This window comes from Plectropomus leopardus, chromosome 3 (assembly GCF_026936395.1).
Source record: "Plectropomus leopardus strain MGB_pleo_1.0 chromosome 3, ASM2693639v1, whole genome shotgun sequence".
NCBI lineage: Eukaryota > Metazoa > Chordata > Actinopteri > Perciformes > Serranidae > Plectropomus > Plectropomus leopardus.
This window is the reverse complement of record NC_142178.1, coordinates 33,214,102-33,228,726: the sequence shown is the minus strand read 5'-3', so window position 1 is coordinate 33,228,726 and position 14,625 is coordinate 33,214,102. Positions and strand designations below refer to the sequence as shown.

Sequence of the window (14,625 nt, the reverse complement as noted above, 5' to 3'; positions counted from 1 at the left end):
TTTAGCCTGTTACCTACAAATTGCATATAATTGACATTACCGTAGATTTAAGAAGTCGTAGTATAATTCTTTCAATAATATCGTGCCTCATAGACAGCCTCTAACTTTAATACACTCTGTACGGTATTAAAAGCAGCTTTTTGTGACAGAAAGGCGCTATACAAAAATTCTGGCTGTCCATGTTGGGTATAATCTGAGATGGAAGTAAGAATTACACACACAAAACTCCCCAAGATAGGATGCAAGACTTGTTATGACCTTTTCCTACATGCCTTATGAGGGGTGTAGATCACAAGTTTCATCACAATATTGTTATTATTATCGAAAATATTAAATTGATGCCACTAACCCATGAAACATGGCTAGAGAACAAGAACAGTCATAGGCTTCATTTACACCGTTTTATTTACTTTTGCATCTAATTTTACCAATACTGGTCTTGTAGAGCCAGGAGGAGTATTTCCTCTATGACAGCCAAGATGGATCAAAGCCTGTCTTTCTGTGCTTGTTGAAGGGTGCAGCTGTATCAGCAGGAGAGCTGCTATTTTTCTGGCCAGAATTAACGTTAGCTTCCCTCCCATCTGCAGCAGAGCGGCTAGCATCCTGTCCACTGTCGTCAGATCGAGGTTGGGTGGTGCTTTAAGAAATGCAGATATTGTAATTTGATTTTCAGATGTTATTGCAGATTACGCAACAAATTTTCATCAGCTTCAGTAATGTTCACTACACCCATGTGTGTGCGGATGGGAAAAGCCCCACCCTAGTTTTGACACAGAGGGAAGTCTGTAAATGACAGCAAAAGGCAGTTGAGACTATGACACTGTGCACATAGTGCACATAAATAATGTTTTCAGAACAGCGCCTCACAGAGATCCCAAAAAAGGCAAATCATTGATTTTCGAAAGAATGATATTTTGCGTTACTTTTGGCATTAAAAAAAAAAAAGTTTGTTTTCAACCAGGTGGGGATTCCCATTGGCCTTGTGGCCTGCCAGTCCTGTACGATTAAAGGCGAAACACTTTTCCCAAGTTTTGGAAAGTGGTTGGCATCTATGTTTGATACATTTATCAAGGAAGTAATGGAGTGCAACGTGCCAACCACTTGTATGGCTATTTTTCACATCTTGTATGGTGTCTGTACAGTATTTTATAATAAAAGTGTGCCTTAGAATTCATACTATAAGACATGATGTGGTATCAAAGACTTGGTTCAGTCAGTTGGGTTTTGCTGCTCCCCTTTAGTGGCATTTTAGTGTGAGTCTGTCCACTCTAACAGTTTTACCTCTATGGTCTCGCCCCTTCCTCTCCTCTACCCTTCTCCCCGCTTCGTCGCAGTCGCGCACTCCATTGCCGCGGGTGATTGAACCGACCCCTCCCTCACCAACTTCCACCGAGGGTCCCGATGCCTCAGACAGCGACTCCTCTGTCTACACTGCTTCCTCTTCGTCTTCTTCTTTCTCTTTCTCCTCCTCTTCCTCCTTCTATGCCACCTCCTCCTCTAGCACTAGTGACAAGGTCAGCCGATTGGACACTTTGAACCGAGTGGGAGGGGTTTGCTTGTCTGGAAACTTTTGGCTTCCTCCGTTCTTTCCCTTTCTTTCGCTTGTTCGTCTCAACCCATGCACAGAATCTGCCCTGCTTATTACTACTTTTCCCCCTCTTGTTGTCATTGACAATATTTTATGCCCCTTCTCCTTCTCCTCCCCCTCCTCCTTCTCCTCCTCCTCCTCGTTTTCAGTGATTTCCTCCCCAAAATCAGATGCTTTTGAAATACTGTTGTGAAAGCAAGCAACCCCGACATCCCATGCTGATGGCTTGCAGTGAAGAGTTTAAAGCAGAAGCATGGAGACCATCTGTTCCCTTAATCGTTCTCCTTCAGATTTGGTTCTCCCTAACTTTTTGAGAGATTGTGACAGGCTTTTGTTCCAGCGGAGGCCAAAGCTGGAAAAATATTTGTTTCAAATTCTTAGATTTAGAGTACTTTAAACATTTTCCCAGTTAGTTCTCTGTAAAAAGTCATGTGTGTACCTCATGTAGTCATTGTCATAAAAATACTCGCCTTCTTGATCTAAAAGTGATTAGTTTAAAGGTTGAATAGTTTGGATCAAAAGCTTGCTCTTCCTCTGGATTGTGGTAGCCACAATTACAGAGTTCTCAAGCCTGTGCTTTTTCCTGTGTGTAGTTGATTTGCTGTAAATTAAGTGACCCGAGCATGATCCAGCAGAGATTTAAAAAGGGAATGTGTGTTTGACTTGCAGTTTTAGTCGTTGTTTGTTCTGCTGTGTCTCTGTCCTCAATCCAGCAAATCTAACTCAATAATGAATGAGTGGAAACTATTTCTGTATCCTTTGCATGCAGTTGCATTTCAGATTTGTTGCATTTAATGTGTGTAATGCAAGTTTAGTTCCTCACCGAAGATGTTTGCTCTATGTGTGTTTGCATAAGGTATTGGATGGCAGTGAGAGTCAGTACTCTGGGATGCAGATCGGGACGTTACAGGATGAAGAAGATGAAGGAGCTGCACCTTCCTCCCAAGAAGAACCCCCAGAGCCCTTCCTGCAGTCAGCACTGGGTATGCTTGTGTTCACAATTTTGCACAGACACACAAACACGTTTTTATATATTGATACGAAGCTTTGATCGTGTTTGTTGTTCCTGTGTGTGTTTGTGTGCAGCTCTGAGCAAGCCTCACCTGTTCGAAGGCCGAGGTCACAACCGGCAGGGTTCAGACAGCAGCGTAGACCGCTTCATACCAAAGGACGAACCTGCTGAACCCGAACCTGACAACAAGGTGAAGACACACCCATGCAAAAACATCCATGCCAGTTCTTCACACTGGAAAGTAAAGAGAGACAAATCATTATGTGTCTGTGTCTAACTTTAACTTCCTGCTTCTTAGCCATCAAGAATAAAGGGTCCAATAGGACATTACACAGACCAGGGGGCGGAGCCGCTGGTGCACTGTGTACGGCTTCTTGCTGCTTCCTTCCTACTGACAGGACAAAAAAATGGTGAGTGTTATCAAAATTGCTAAAAGTCTTCCACAGGTGTGTTTACAAGTATCAATCTGTTTGCCCACAAATAGAATTCTACAAGTCTTAATTGGTATCAGTGTCACAAGCCAAAGTTTTGGGTGGCTCAAGTTGGAGCAGCGTTGTCAATTTTATATAAATTAACACTTTATGTTCATTGATTAGTCTGATCTATGCAAGACATGGCCATGATGAAAACCTTAATAAATAAATATACTTAAGTGCTGCAGATGTTCATTAGCTTAACTGCTTGATTGGCTACTAATTGTATGGAGCAACCTCTACCTGATAGACTGTGTGCCCCATATTGACTGATTCTTTTGCAGTGGCCTCAATTTGATTCCAACTTGTGGCCCTTTGCTGTGTGTCACCACCCTCTCTACCTCCTCTCCTATCACTGTTCAGCTGCACTTTAATAAATGCAAAAAGCCCAAAGTAATCTTTAAAAAAAGGGTTTATATGTAACATTCAGAGCATTAATACAGCAGCAAACCACTATTTTCTATGCCAAGATACAGTGGAGCAGTGGCATCTTGAGCAGAGAACGAAGTCACCTTAACTCTGTGTGTGTGTGTGTGTGTGTGTGTGTGTGTGTGTGTGTGTGTGTGTGTGTGTGTGTGTGTGTGTGTGTGTGTGTGTGTGTGTTGTATTCTGAGCTTCTCTGTGGTTTAAGGTGATAAGCCTGTGCAGCAACTAGTGCACTGGCTAGCTCATTGCTGTTGCTTTGCATTGCGCTCCTAAAAGGTTTGCTGCTGATATCGACAGTGTGGTTTGGAAGAGTAGAGCCCACCATCCAGCTCCCCGTTTGGTTAACACCGTTAGTTCAGTCAACACTGTTGTCATTGTTAAGTGCTGTTTATAGTTAGTTTATAGTTTTTTATAGTTTTGCATAGAGCCCCTTTAATGAATTTTATTGACACTACAATGATACAAAACCTGTTATAAAACATTTGCTATCATAGAACAGTATTTTTAACAGTGAACAAGACCAAGAGACACAACCTTAACGTTGCATTAATTGTTTATCTAGCGTCCTTTTTAAAATTAAAAAATGACATCATTGTGTGTAAATCTTTGCTGTGCTTCGGTTTTCCAGGTCTGACCCCTGACAAGGAGGTGCGAGTGAGCGTGAAGGCTCTGGCGCTCAGCTGTGTTGGGGCAGCAGCAGCGCTGCATCCCGAAGCCTTCTTTAATTCCCTCTATCTGGAGCCGCTGGACGGCATTCCAGTTGAAGGTAAGGGCATAAAAAAATACACACAATCCGATTTAGATCATGCTTGATACCTAAACAGGTCCCTTTTAACAAAAGGCCTATACTGTGGATTTATGGACAAAACTAATATTCCAACAGTCATCACTCAGATAACAGTAAGAAAAGTACAGTTGAAACTATAAAATTGAAGTTACAAAGCATGTTTATTGACAACTGTATTTGTGTGTCTTCAGCACTGTCTTTGACCCTGCTCTCTCCCTCCGTCCCCCCTGCAGAGCAGCAGTATATCAGTGACATCCTGGGCTTCATTGACCATGGAGACCCCCAGATCCGAGGAGCCACTGCCATCCTCTGTGCAGCCATCATACAAGCCGCACTCACCAAAACACGTTACAACATACACACCTGGCTGGCCAGTGTGCAGAGTGCAACAGGTTGGTGTTTGTGCATGTGTGCGTGCGTTTGTTTATCTTGGTGCTGACATGTTGAAAGTCTGGATCGTACTCAGTGCTTCTCTCTCATCTGTCTCTCCTGTTGCTCTCCAGGTAACCCTCTGTCCCTGGTGGACTTGGTGCCTTTGCTCCAGAAAACTCTGAAAGATGAATCCTCCGTCACCTGTAAGATGGCCTGCTCCGCAGTGAGGGTAAGGTGTATCTGTGTGAGTGTGTCAGTAATCTGTGCTCTCCGTGTTTGTTTTGCGTCTGACCTTTTTTCTGTGTGTTTCAGCACTGCATCATGACCGTCTGTAGCAGCACCTTGAGTGAGCTCGGCCTGCAGTTGTTGATTAACCTCCTTGCCCTGAGGGACTCCTCCTATTGGCTTGTTCGCACTGAGCTCCTGGAGACCCTGGCTGAGATGGACTTCCGGTATGATCAGTTTTCATCTTTTTGTATGACTGGAGCTACTCACTGTTAGGGGTGGACCATAATCTCAACATCACGACATTCTACCAATAATCATGTCTGTAACAAACTGTGTCTAATTATTTTTGAATGAAAACACAGCATACATAACTTTTAATGAACTGTGGTTGCCTATAAAAGATTTTCACTCTTCTTTTTTAGGTTAGTTAATTTCTTGGAGAGGAAAACAGAGACTTTGCACAAAGGAGATCATCACTACACTGGGGTAAGTTCTCCGTTCTGCTATTCTTGTAGTTTTGCAAGTGTTTGTTGATGTTTTAGACACAAACACATGTAGGCTGCATACTAAAAGATTTCAACATGAGGTTAGTTCTGCAACTAACAGCTATTTTGATAATCGATTGATCTGTCAATTCTCACTGAAATACCTTCTGTCTGTTTTCTCTCTGACTTGTGACGGGTCAGTGAAGCTGTGCCCTGATAGAGCTGTTTGTTAGCTTTATCAAACATTAGCTTTGAAATGGTTTCACCATGAGCCCAACTAAGAGATGCACGGCTACACTGAATCAAACACTCACTGCAGAGACAAAGGGGACATTGTCATTTCATATAATTCATCACAAGCTACACAAGGTGCAGCACTGGCCGGTTCACTGCCTCCACCTTAGGAAAAGTTGCCACAGTGTGTGCTATGAATCATAACATAGACCCAACAAATCGATAATGAAATTTGTTGCAAACTATTTTTGTAATCTATTTGAATCGATTTAGTTGTTGCAGCCCTACTTGAGTTGCTGAGACTGTGGTCCTGAATTTGTCCAAATTCCTGTCTTTCTAGCGGCTGTGTCTGCAGGACAGAGTCCTTAATGATGTGGTCATCCGTTTGTTGGGAGATGATGACCCCAGAGTACGTCACATAGCAGCCTCTGCTGTCAGCAGGTATACTATCTCTTCTTATATACTGTATTGTCTGCGTCACACAGTATGTATGTACTGTACTGTATTGTGGACCAGTACCCTTAGATTTTTTTTTCCCCAAAGTGTCTTTTTCAAATGTCTCTTCTAATCCTCCACACGTCTCTGTGCCTCTTTCTCTCTCTCTACTAGGCTGGTTTCCAGGTTGTTCTACGACTGTGACCAAGGTCAAGTGGACCCAGTAGTGGCTATTGCCCGGGACCAGAGTTCAGTGTACCTTCAGCTTCTGATGCATGAAACACAACCCCCCTCCCAGTTCACAGTCAGTACAATCACAAGGTATGTGCACACACAGACACACTGTGTCATTTCTCATTGGTTCTCAGTGCCGTCCTATTTCTAAGAAATTATTCTCAAAATCACTGGTCATGTTTTCCTTTTAATGGTACCTACTGTATTGTTGTATTGTTCAGACTATCAGAGCTTTGAAATTAAGTCAAAGTTGTCACAGAAAGTCACAGAACACAATCTCTGAGGAACTCTGCTCTGCCCTTTTCTCTATCTGTCAGGACGTACAGAGGCTACAACTTGTCCAACAATGTGTCTGATGTCACAATCGAGAACAATTTGTCCAGAGTCGTCACCGCTGTCTCCCATGCTTTTACCTCCTCTACCTCCAGAGCCCTGACTGTGAGCTTTCAGACTCGCAAAACCTTACTTTGCCTACTGTATAAAAAGTATCTTGTGTCTTTTTATTTTCATGATGTTTAAATACCATTCCTTTGTCTTGTTTCTCTGCAGTTTGGCTGCTGTGAGGCCCTGTGCCTCCTGGCTGTAAATTTTCCCGTGTGCACTTGGAGTACAGGCTGGCACTGCGGCTACGTTAGCTCCAGTAGCAGCTTTTCTTCCCGTTCTAGTCTCAACCGCAGCAGGGGCAGGACCCTCAGGTTCGTTCACTCTCTCTCTTGTGAATTCATCCTTTACCTGCACGTATAATGCCATCCCAACATCTAGTTTCATGCCAGCTAACACATTCCTCTTTCTCTACACAAACCTGATTATCTTCTGTCGTTGTTTGTTCTGCAGTGTTTCACAGCCCAGCAGTGCTCCAGCCTCTTCAACCACCTCCTCATCTGCACCAGACACTGAGCGGAGGACTCTGACAGTGGGAATGGCCAACATGGTCCTCTCTTTACTCTCCTCCGCCTGGTTTCCACTGGATCTCTCTTCACACCAGGATGCGCTTTTGCTTTCTGGCAATTTACTTGCTGGTGAGTGATGTGCATACTCATCTTTATTTGACTACGCTGTTCATGTAGCATGGAATTATTCTGCATTTGCAATATTACCACCATTCATTCAAACAAAACTTTTAGACAAAGAAATAATATGTTATTGAATAAATAGTCTTTTAATCATGTTTCCAGCTGTGGCTCCTAAATGCATGCGAAACCCCTGGGCTGGAGAGGAAGAAGGCAGCAGTGGCAGCACAAACACTGGTGGAGGCCCGAATAAGATGGAGGAACCGTGGGCAGGGCTGTCAGAGCGCTCCCTTGTGGCCATGGTGGAGCAGCTTTTCTCTCACCTACTGAAGATCCTCAACATCTGTGCCCATGTGCTGGATGACACGCCACCTGGACCCGCAGTTAAGGTGACTGTTTGAAGAGTCTTTGTGTTGTTTGGTGATTATTTGTAGCGCCAGAAATATCAGACTAATTTTGTGCCCGATTAGTATGGGTCAGGCATAAGTGACAGTTTACTGGCATTTATCTGTTTATGGCTACAAGATGCATCCACAGGAAGGCCAATGTGTTCAGTTCTCTTTTGTACTTTGTTCCACACTCTCTGTAGGCCTCCCTCCCCTCCCTGAGCAACACCCCCTCACTCAGTCCCATCCGGAGAAAAGGCAAGGAAAAGGATGGTGCTGAGCCCAGTGTTGCACCAATGAGCCCAAAGAAAAGCAATGAGGTCAACACAGGTAAATGCACATCTGACAATGCACTTGCACAAATACAGTTAAACTCTCTGAGGCGACTGGGAATATGAGAAAACCTTTGATGCTGTGTTCATTTTTATGTATTTGTTTGTTTGTTTGTGAGCAGGCAGGCCAGCAGACAGCACTGGGTCGACAGCCATAAACAAATCTACCACCCTGGGCAACTTCTACCACCTGCCGCCCTACCTCAAGCTCTATGATGTTCTCAAAGCTACACATGCCAACTATAAGGTCAGGACATGCATTTTAACCTACTTCCTATCATAACTGAAGCAAATTTTAGTATTCTAAGTTGTTCTTAACAGTGGTGTTAATGTTGAGTGTTATCTCCTAGGTGACGCTGGACCTCCACAGTAGCCAGGAGAAGTTTGGAAGTTTCCTGCGAGCCACTCTAGATGTTTTGTCTCAGCTCCTGGAGCTGGCCACACTACATGACATCAGCAAGGTAAAGATATGACGTCAGCTCTATTGAAAATGAGACGGTCAGTACGTTTACATGCACACTTTAGTCTGGCTACGGTCATACCTTGATTAGGCCATTTAATTGGACTGCTGTCTTTGTCCCAGTATACATGCACGGGGAAGAATCAGTCCATTGACTAAATTATGTTTGACTCCACTGCGGCAGGTGGAGATATGCCCCCTTTCAGCTAGTTGCAATAATGCAGTCATTGATATAAACCGTATCACAGTCACAACTGTTTATTTACATTAACTTCGGGGTAGAAAACTGCTGCGTCAGATACATGTAATCAAACAGCCCTGAGCAAACTCTGCCTTTTTCGATTGCTTTAAAGCCACCTAAAAAAAGTCTGTATCAGTTTGAGTGTAGCCTGCACTATATTTAGAATATTTTCACTGTTTTACCTTGCTGTACAACAGCCCTCACCAACGGGGATTTAAAGCTGTTATATCAAAAACACCACACTCCATTGAGAAAGATTTTACTATACAGAATGGTGGATCAGGTTGTAACGCTGCCTTCATCAACTGTAGAGGAAGGTAAAGAGGAGCAAATACTCAAATATAGTGTATACACTTTAAGTTATTATTATTATTTTTTTTTTAGGTGGCTAAAATATGTTTTGCAGCAGCCCCGTCCACAGCAGTACTTTGCTTAGCTTCCGTGTTGGTGGGACTGTACTTTCTTTTTCAGATGAGGGGGTGGCTGGAGTGTAACTAGTTTATTAAGTTATTAAGTCCCGATCTGTAAACACCAAGGGAGGCTGTAACGGCGACGAGGAGCATGCACAGAAAACCTAGCCCAGTTACAGTCCGACTGAGGTGTTTACATGACAGAAGAGCTTGACTTCCAATCAAATTATCTGGGTGTGTTAGTCTGATTTCAAGAAATTCAATTTAGTCCGATTTCAGTCAGACTAACATGTTTATGTGCGTTTTAAAAGTACCATTTTAGTCAGACTAATTTAACTTTTTCTAACATCATGCAAACGTACTGATTGTTAAAGTGTCTACTAGTGGGAACAGGAAGGAGGAGGTTAGGGATGGGTGGATTAGATGGAAGTAAATTCAGTCAATTTGTTTCATTCATTCATTTCAGCCAACTGAATAAAATGATGTACTATATTCTCTGTCAGTGTGTTGAGGAAATCTTGGGCTACCTCAAGTCCTGCTTCTCCAGAGAACCAACTATGGCGACTGTTTGTGTACAGCAGGTCAGTAATTTATGTTGTGTATGTCTTCGATTTGTATAAATAATTTCCTGTGTTGTCACATTTACTGTGTGTGGCGGTCTTTATGGTTCCAACACTGAGCAGTGTGCTGCAACCGGTGCGACTCCACACAGAGTGAGGCTGGTTCCTGCCGACAGGGCCTGTAAAGGCATGGGTTTCCCTGTGCGATGGTTCCATACATGTTTACGCACACATATATAGTACACTAGTATACACTAATACACTAGTTGGATGTCATCTTGGACTCCACTTTTGTGAGCAGTAACTGAAGCTCTTTTTCTCTCTGTAGCTGCTGAAGACTCTGTTTGGCACCAACCTGGCTTCTCAGTACGAGGGTATCCTGAGTGGACCAAGCCGTTCCCAGGGCAAGGCTCAGCGTCTAGGCTCATCCAGCCTGCGACCAGGCCTCTACCATTACTGCTTCATGGCACCGTACACTCACTTTACTCAGGCTCTTGCCGATGCCAGTCTCCGTAACATGGTGCAGGCTGAACAAGAGCAGGACACCTCTGGGTGAGTTATAGCAACACACAGATGAGGCACAGGAGCATAAAATGATAAAGAAATGTTACAGAACCTACCTTCTTTTTTTCGTTTACAGATGGTTTGATGTAATGCAAAAAGCTTCAAACCAGCTGAGGTCCAACATTGCAAATGCAACACGCCACAGAGGAGATAAGGTAAATGTATACTGTTTTGCTACTTTTTTCAAGTGAGATTGAGTAGCTGAAATATGTGGAAGATCAAGATTAATGTTTGTCACAAAGAAAGATTTTTGTAGCTCATTTTCTTGAGTGCGGTGCTGTCGTTTTGAAAGCTGTTTACCTTCTTTTGTTTTTCTAGAATGCTATTCATAACCACATTCGTCTGTTTGAACCGCTGGTGATCAAAGCTTTGAAACAGTACACGACCAGCACCTCCGTGGCCCTGCAGAGACAAGTGCTGGACCTGCTCGCCCAGCTTGTGCAGCTCAGAGTCAACTACTGCCTGCTGGATTCAGATCAGGTTAAACAATAACAAAAAACAGACACATAGCATGAGTTTGTTTTCAACTTATGGAATTAAGCTCACTCAGGAAGATATGTTGTGTGTTTTAGGTGTTCATAGGCTTTGTCTTGAAGCAGTTTGAGTACATCGAAGTGGGACAGTTCAGGTGAGTTGTTTTTTTTTGTTTGTTTGTTTTTTTCATTAGTGAGTTGTGAATTAAACTGGATTAGCTCAAATATTTCAGTGCCATCCCGTGAACTAAAGTGACACCTGTTCTCGCACAGAGATTCGGAGGCCATCATTCCCAACATCTTTTTCTTCCTGGTGCTGCTGTCTTATGAGCGTTACCACTCCAAGCAGATTATCAGCATCCCCAAGATCATCCAGCTGTGTGATGGCATCATGGCGAGCGGCAGGAAAGCTGTCACACACGGTGAGAGGAAACACAAGCGATACAGTCATTTCTTCTACTCAAAAACATGCTTATTCCCTAATGTTTGTCTTTAGGAGACACACTAATAGTCAACATCAACAGCATCACAAAAACAGATATAGATGAAGAGTATGACTAATTCAGTTTCACTTTTCTCCTTCCTCCACAGCCATCCCAGCCTTGCAGCCAATAGTCCATGACCTGTTTGTGTTGAGAGGCTCAAACAAAGCAGATGCAGGCAAAGAGCTGGACACACAGAAAGAGGTGGTGGTCTCCATGCTGCTCAGACTTGTGCAGTACCATCAGGTGCGATGATAGATGGATTCACACAGACGCAGCATGCAAACGTCAAAACATTTCAGCCCCTCTTTTCTCTGCCTAATATTTCTTCTTACATGTGTGTTGTAGGTTTTGGAGATGTTCATCCTTGTCCTGCAGCAGTGTCACAAAGAGAACGAGGACAAGTGGAAGAGATTGTCCAGGCAGATTGCTGACGTCATACTCCCCATGATTGCTAAACAGCAGGTAGGAAAAATGCATGTGTATGTGTATGTATGTATGTGTTTGGGATATGTCGCCTCATTCATCTGGAAATTTAAATCAAGATATTTGACAGTAAAGCCCTATCCTGGGTCCCTTGTGCCCCTTCCCCTCATTTTTGAGTGCCCATTTTGTCCTTTCTTACACAGCCCACTCCACACAGTAATGACTACAAATTCACACAATACATTGTGTTTTTTTGTTGCTGATTGTGCAGCTCTAAATGTTAACAAGCAAAACGAGGGGCTCAGTGGTAGGGGCGAGGTTGGGATTGAGTCCAAGAAAAAATGTTGGTGCAAACTGACAGATATTAGCTATTGAGAGTGCTACGTAAGCAGTGACGAACCATTGTATATGTCAAATACACATTTGTATGTTGTGTCCATACAGATGCACCTGGACTCTCCAGAGGCGTTGGGAGTGTTGAACACTCTGTTTGAGACTGTGGCGCCCTCCTCTCTCAGACCTGTAGACATGCTGCTCAAGAGTATGTTCACCACCCCCGCCACCATGGTGAGACATTTTAATAGATAGCTGAACACACACACAAAGACTTTTAACTATCTGATGTACTTTAACACAGCTTTTCTACTTATTAAATGATTGCAAAATAGACATTTTTGACTGAAACCTCCGCTCCTTTAGGCATCAGTAGCTACAGTCCAGCTGTGGGTGTCCGGTATCCTGGCGGTGCTCAGGGTACTCGTCTCCCAGTCCACAGAGGACATTGTTCTGTCACGGGTCCACGAACTCTCCCTCACCCCGCACCTCCTCTCCTGCCACACAATCCGTCGCCTGCATCAGCAGAGCCCGTCCCCGAGTGACCCACCTGCTGCCGAAACTCTTAGTAACCAGGAGCCTAATGGTGAGGCACAGAAAGCCCTTCCCGAGGAAACGTTTGCCAGGTTAGTCAGTGTGTTTACTTTTTTCAGTTTTAGGATTGATAGACGTTTCTACTCGGCCCCTGCCTTTTTGCAGCCATTACTATGCCTCAAGGTGTCCTTTTTTTCAATCCGTCCTCACATTCACTTGATATGCATGCCTGTTCCCTCCTTCCAGGTTCCTGCTGCAGCTGGTAGGAGTGTTGCTGGATGACATTTCCACCAGACAGGTTAAAGTGGACATTACAGAGCAGCAACACACCTTCTACTGCCAGCAGCTGGGCACACTGCTCATGTGTCTCATACATGTCTTCAAAAGTGGTGAGCATATTAAATTTCAATCATCATTTACGTTATAGGTGTGTCTAACACAGGAGATATTAACCTTTACAGTGAAATGTTTTCGATTGCATCAAATTATTTGCATGATATGCACTCTGAAAGGATACCGACAGTTGTTTCTCTCTTTTGCTTTCTTCTTCCTTACAGGAATGTTTCGCAGGATCACAGCTGCAGCTAGCCGTCTACTGAAGGGTGAGGGAGGAGGCGGACAGACTGGCACTGAGGCCGGCCTGTTTTACCCCTTGGAGGGACTGAACAGCATGGTGCAGTGCATGATCACCACCCACCCCTCTCTAGTGCTGCTGTGGTGCCAGGTCCTCCTCATCATCGACTACACCAACTACTCTTGGTGGACCGAGGTGCACCAGACACCCAGGTAAGAACAGTTATTGTGAGTGACTTGTTGACTTCAAAATTCATTTTTGTATACCTTAATCGTACATGTTTATCAGATCACATAAGTTATCCTCAATTGTAAGACGACAAAGAGACAAAAATATAATTTTCTAGTGCAAAAAACATTGTTGAAAATCAATCCCTGTGTGATCTTGAGCACAGCACTATATCTTCTGACAATCTACCCTGTCTCCTCCCTTCTCTCTTTTTTCATTCCCATTTCATTCAGGAGACACAGCCTCTCATGCACCAAGCTGTTGAGCCCTCACTCTTCTGGGGAAGGAGAAGAGGACAAGCCTGAGACTCGGTTAGCCATGGTCAACCGAGAGATCGTACGCAGGGGAGCCCTCATTCTCTTCTGTGACTATGTGGTGAGAGAAATGTTTTAACACTTTTGTTACAAATGGACTCAGATCATAAATATATGATTTGATTACACAAACCTTAGTTCAGATAACATGTTTAAATTTGATTTTTCTCTTTGGAAAAATAGTGTCAGAACCTCCATGACTCTGAGCATCTGACCTGGCTGATTGTCAACCATGTGCGTGACCTCATCAGCCTTTCCCATGAGCCTCCAGTGCAGGATTTCATCAGCGCTGTGCATCGCAACTCAGCTGCCAGCGGTCTCTTCATCCAGGCTATCCAGTCCCGCTGTGACAACCTTAGTACTGTGAGACTACACCCTTTTTCCATCATCTCTCTTTATTAAAGTAATTTTATTAATAAAGCACACTTAAACAATCTTGATAAAATTTTCTTTTTCTTCTTTACTCCAACACCTGCTAAGTCTTAACTACTCTGTCCTCACTCTGTTGAGGTTGCTCAGTACCCATCACAACTGAAAATGTTTTTTTCCTGGTCTATTTTTCTTTGTGCATTTCCTTTCTTATTTAGGCCTCCTGGTGTGATTTTTTTCTGTTTATCATCACTACTGTAGTTTTTAACTTTTCTGTCTTTACGTCCCTCTTCTCCCACTGACCTTCCTCATTACCTTACGTTTTCTTCTTCTTTTGCAGCCTACCATGCTGAAGAAGACTCTTCAGTGTTTGGAAGGCATCCACCTGAGTCAGTCTGGCTCCCTGTTGATGCTGTATGTGGACAAGCTGCTCAGTACACCCTTCAGGGTTCTCGCTCGCATGGTGGACACACTGGCGTGTCGCAGGGTAGAGATGCTGCTGGCTGAGACACTACAGGTACAGCTTGTGTGTGGGTATGCACAAGGGTGTTTTCTTATCACGTGGAAGTTTGCTTGTAAAAGTTATCCGTGTGATAAATTCTATTTTAGTGTCCTGAGGCGATAAGAGTGCCCCACATGTATAAGACTCATGGAT

At 43.6% G+C, this 14,625-nt stretch overlaps 1 protein-coding gene, 1 long non-coding RNA gene and 1 other non-coding gene across 8 annotated transcripts in view; 2 read left to right on the top strand and 1 right to left on the bottom strand.

Moving 5' to 3' along the window:
- The window catches only part of htt (huntingtin), a 42,790-nt gene that overhangs the window by 8,949 nt on the left and 19,216 nt on the right, over positions 1 to 14,625 (top strand). For all 6 annotated transcript variants that reach the window (XM_042484251.2, XM_042484250.2, XM_042484253.2 and 3 more), the window contains 32 exons: positions 2,445 to 2,571; positions 2,675 to 2,790; positions 2,899 to 3,010; positions 4,128 to 4,265; positions 4,520 to 4,678; positions 4,790 to 4,887; positions 4,971 to 5,110; positions 5,309 to 5,372; positions 5,946 to 6,046; positions 6,215 to 6,361; positions 6,592 to 6,712; positions 6,824 to 6,969; positions 7,109 to 7,293; positions 7,450 to 7,673; positions 7,874 to 8,000; positions 8,125 to 8,249; positions 8,353 to 8,463; positions 9,617 to 9,694; positions 10,002 to 10,225; positions 10,314 to 10,392; positions 10,556 to 10,717; positions 10,810 to 10,865; positions 10,984 to 11,132; positions 11,302 to 11,438; positions 11,541 to 11,657; positions 12,063 to 12,185; positions 12,318 to 12,577; positions 12,732 to 12,874; positions 13,043 to 13,271; positions 13,521 to 13,662; positions 13,785 to 13,964; positions 14,311 to 14,487. In XM_042484251.2, the coding sequence (XP_042340185.2) occupies positions 2,445 to 2,571; positions 2,675 to 2,790; positions 2,899 to 3,010; positions 4,128 to 4,265; positions 4,520 to 4,678; positions 4,790 to 4,887; positions 4,971 to 5,110; positions 5,309 to 5,372; positions 5,946 to 6,046; positions 6,215 to 6,361; positions 6,592 to 6,712; positions 6,824 to 6,969; positions 7,109 to 7,293; positions 7,450 to 7,673; positions 7,874 to 8,000; positions 8,125 to 8,249; positions 8,353 to 8,463; positions 9,617 to 9,694; positions 10,002 to 10,225; positions 10,314 to 10,392; positions 10,556 to 10,717; positions 10,810 to 10,865; positions 10,984 to 11,132; positions 11,302 to 11,438; positions 11,541 to 11,657; positions 12,063 to 12,185; positions 12,318 to 12,577; positions 12,732 to 12,874; positions 13,043 to 13,271; positions 13,521 to 13,662; positions 13,785 to 13,964; positions 14,311 to 14,487 (4,497 nt within the window). The remainder of the gene's footprint in view (positions 1 to 2,444; positions 2,572 to 2,674; positions 2,791 to 2,898; positions 3,011 to 4,127; positions 4,266 to 4,519; positions 4,679 to 4,789; positions 4,888 to 4,970; positions 5,111 to 5,308; positions 5,373 to 5,945; positions 6,047 to 6,214; positions 6,362 to 6,591; positions 6,713 to 6,823; positions 6,970 to 7,108; positions 7,294 to 7,449; positions 7,674 to 7,873; positions 8,001 to 8,124; positions 8,250 to 8,352; positions 8,464 to 9,616; positions 9,695 to 10,001; positions 10,226 to 10,313; positions 10,393 to 10,555; positions 10,718 to 10,809; positions 10,866 to 10,983; positions 11,133 to 11,301; positions 11,439 to 11,540; positions 11,658 to 12,062; positions 12,186 to 12,317; positions 12,578 to 12,731; positions 12,875 to 13,042; positions 13,272 to 13,520; positions 13,663 to 13,784; positions 13,965 to 14,310; positions 14,488 to 14,625) is intronic.
- On the bottom strand, positions 388 to 2,395 carry LOC148190037 (uncharacterized). Its single transcript, XR_015775728.1, has 2 exons — positions 1,282 to 2,395; positions 388 to 637 (listed from the first exon to the last, which is right to left on the bottom strand). It is a non-coding gene; the product is annotated as an uncharacterized LOC148190037 (long non-coding RNA).
- LOC121942708 (small Cajal body-specific RNA 14) lies at positions 9,765 to 9,894 on the top strand. The gene has a single exon (XR_006105823.1).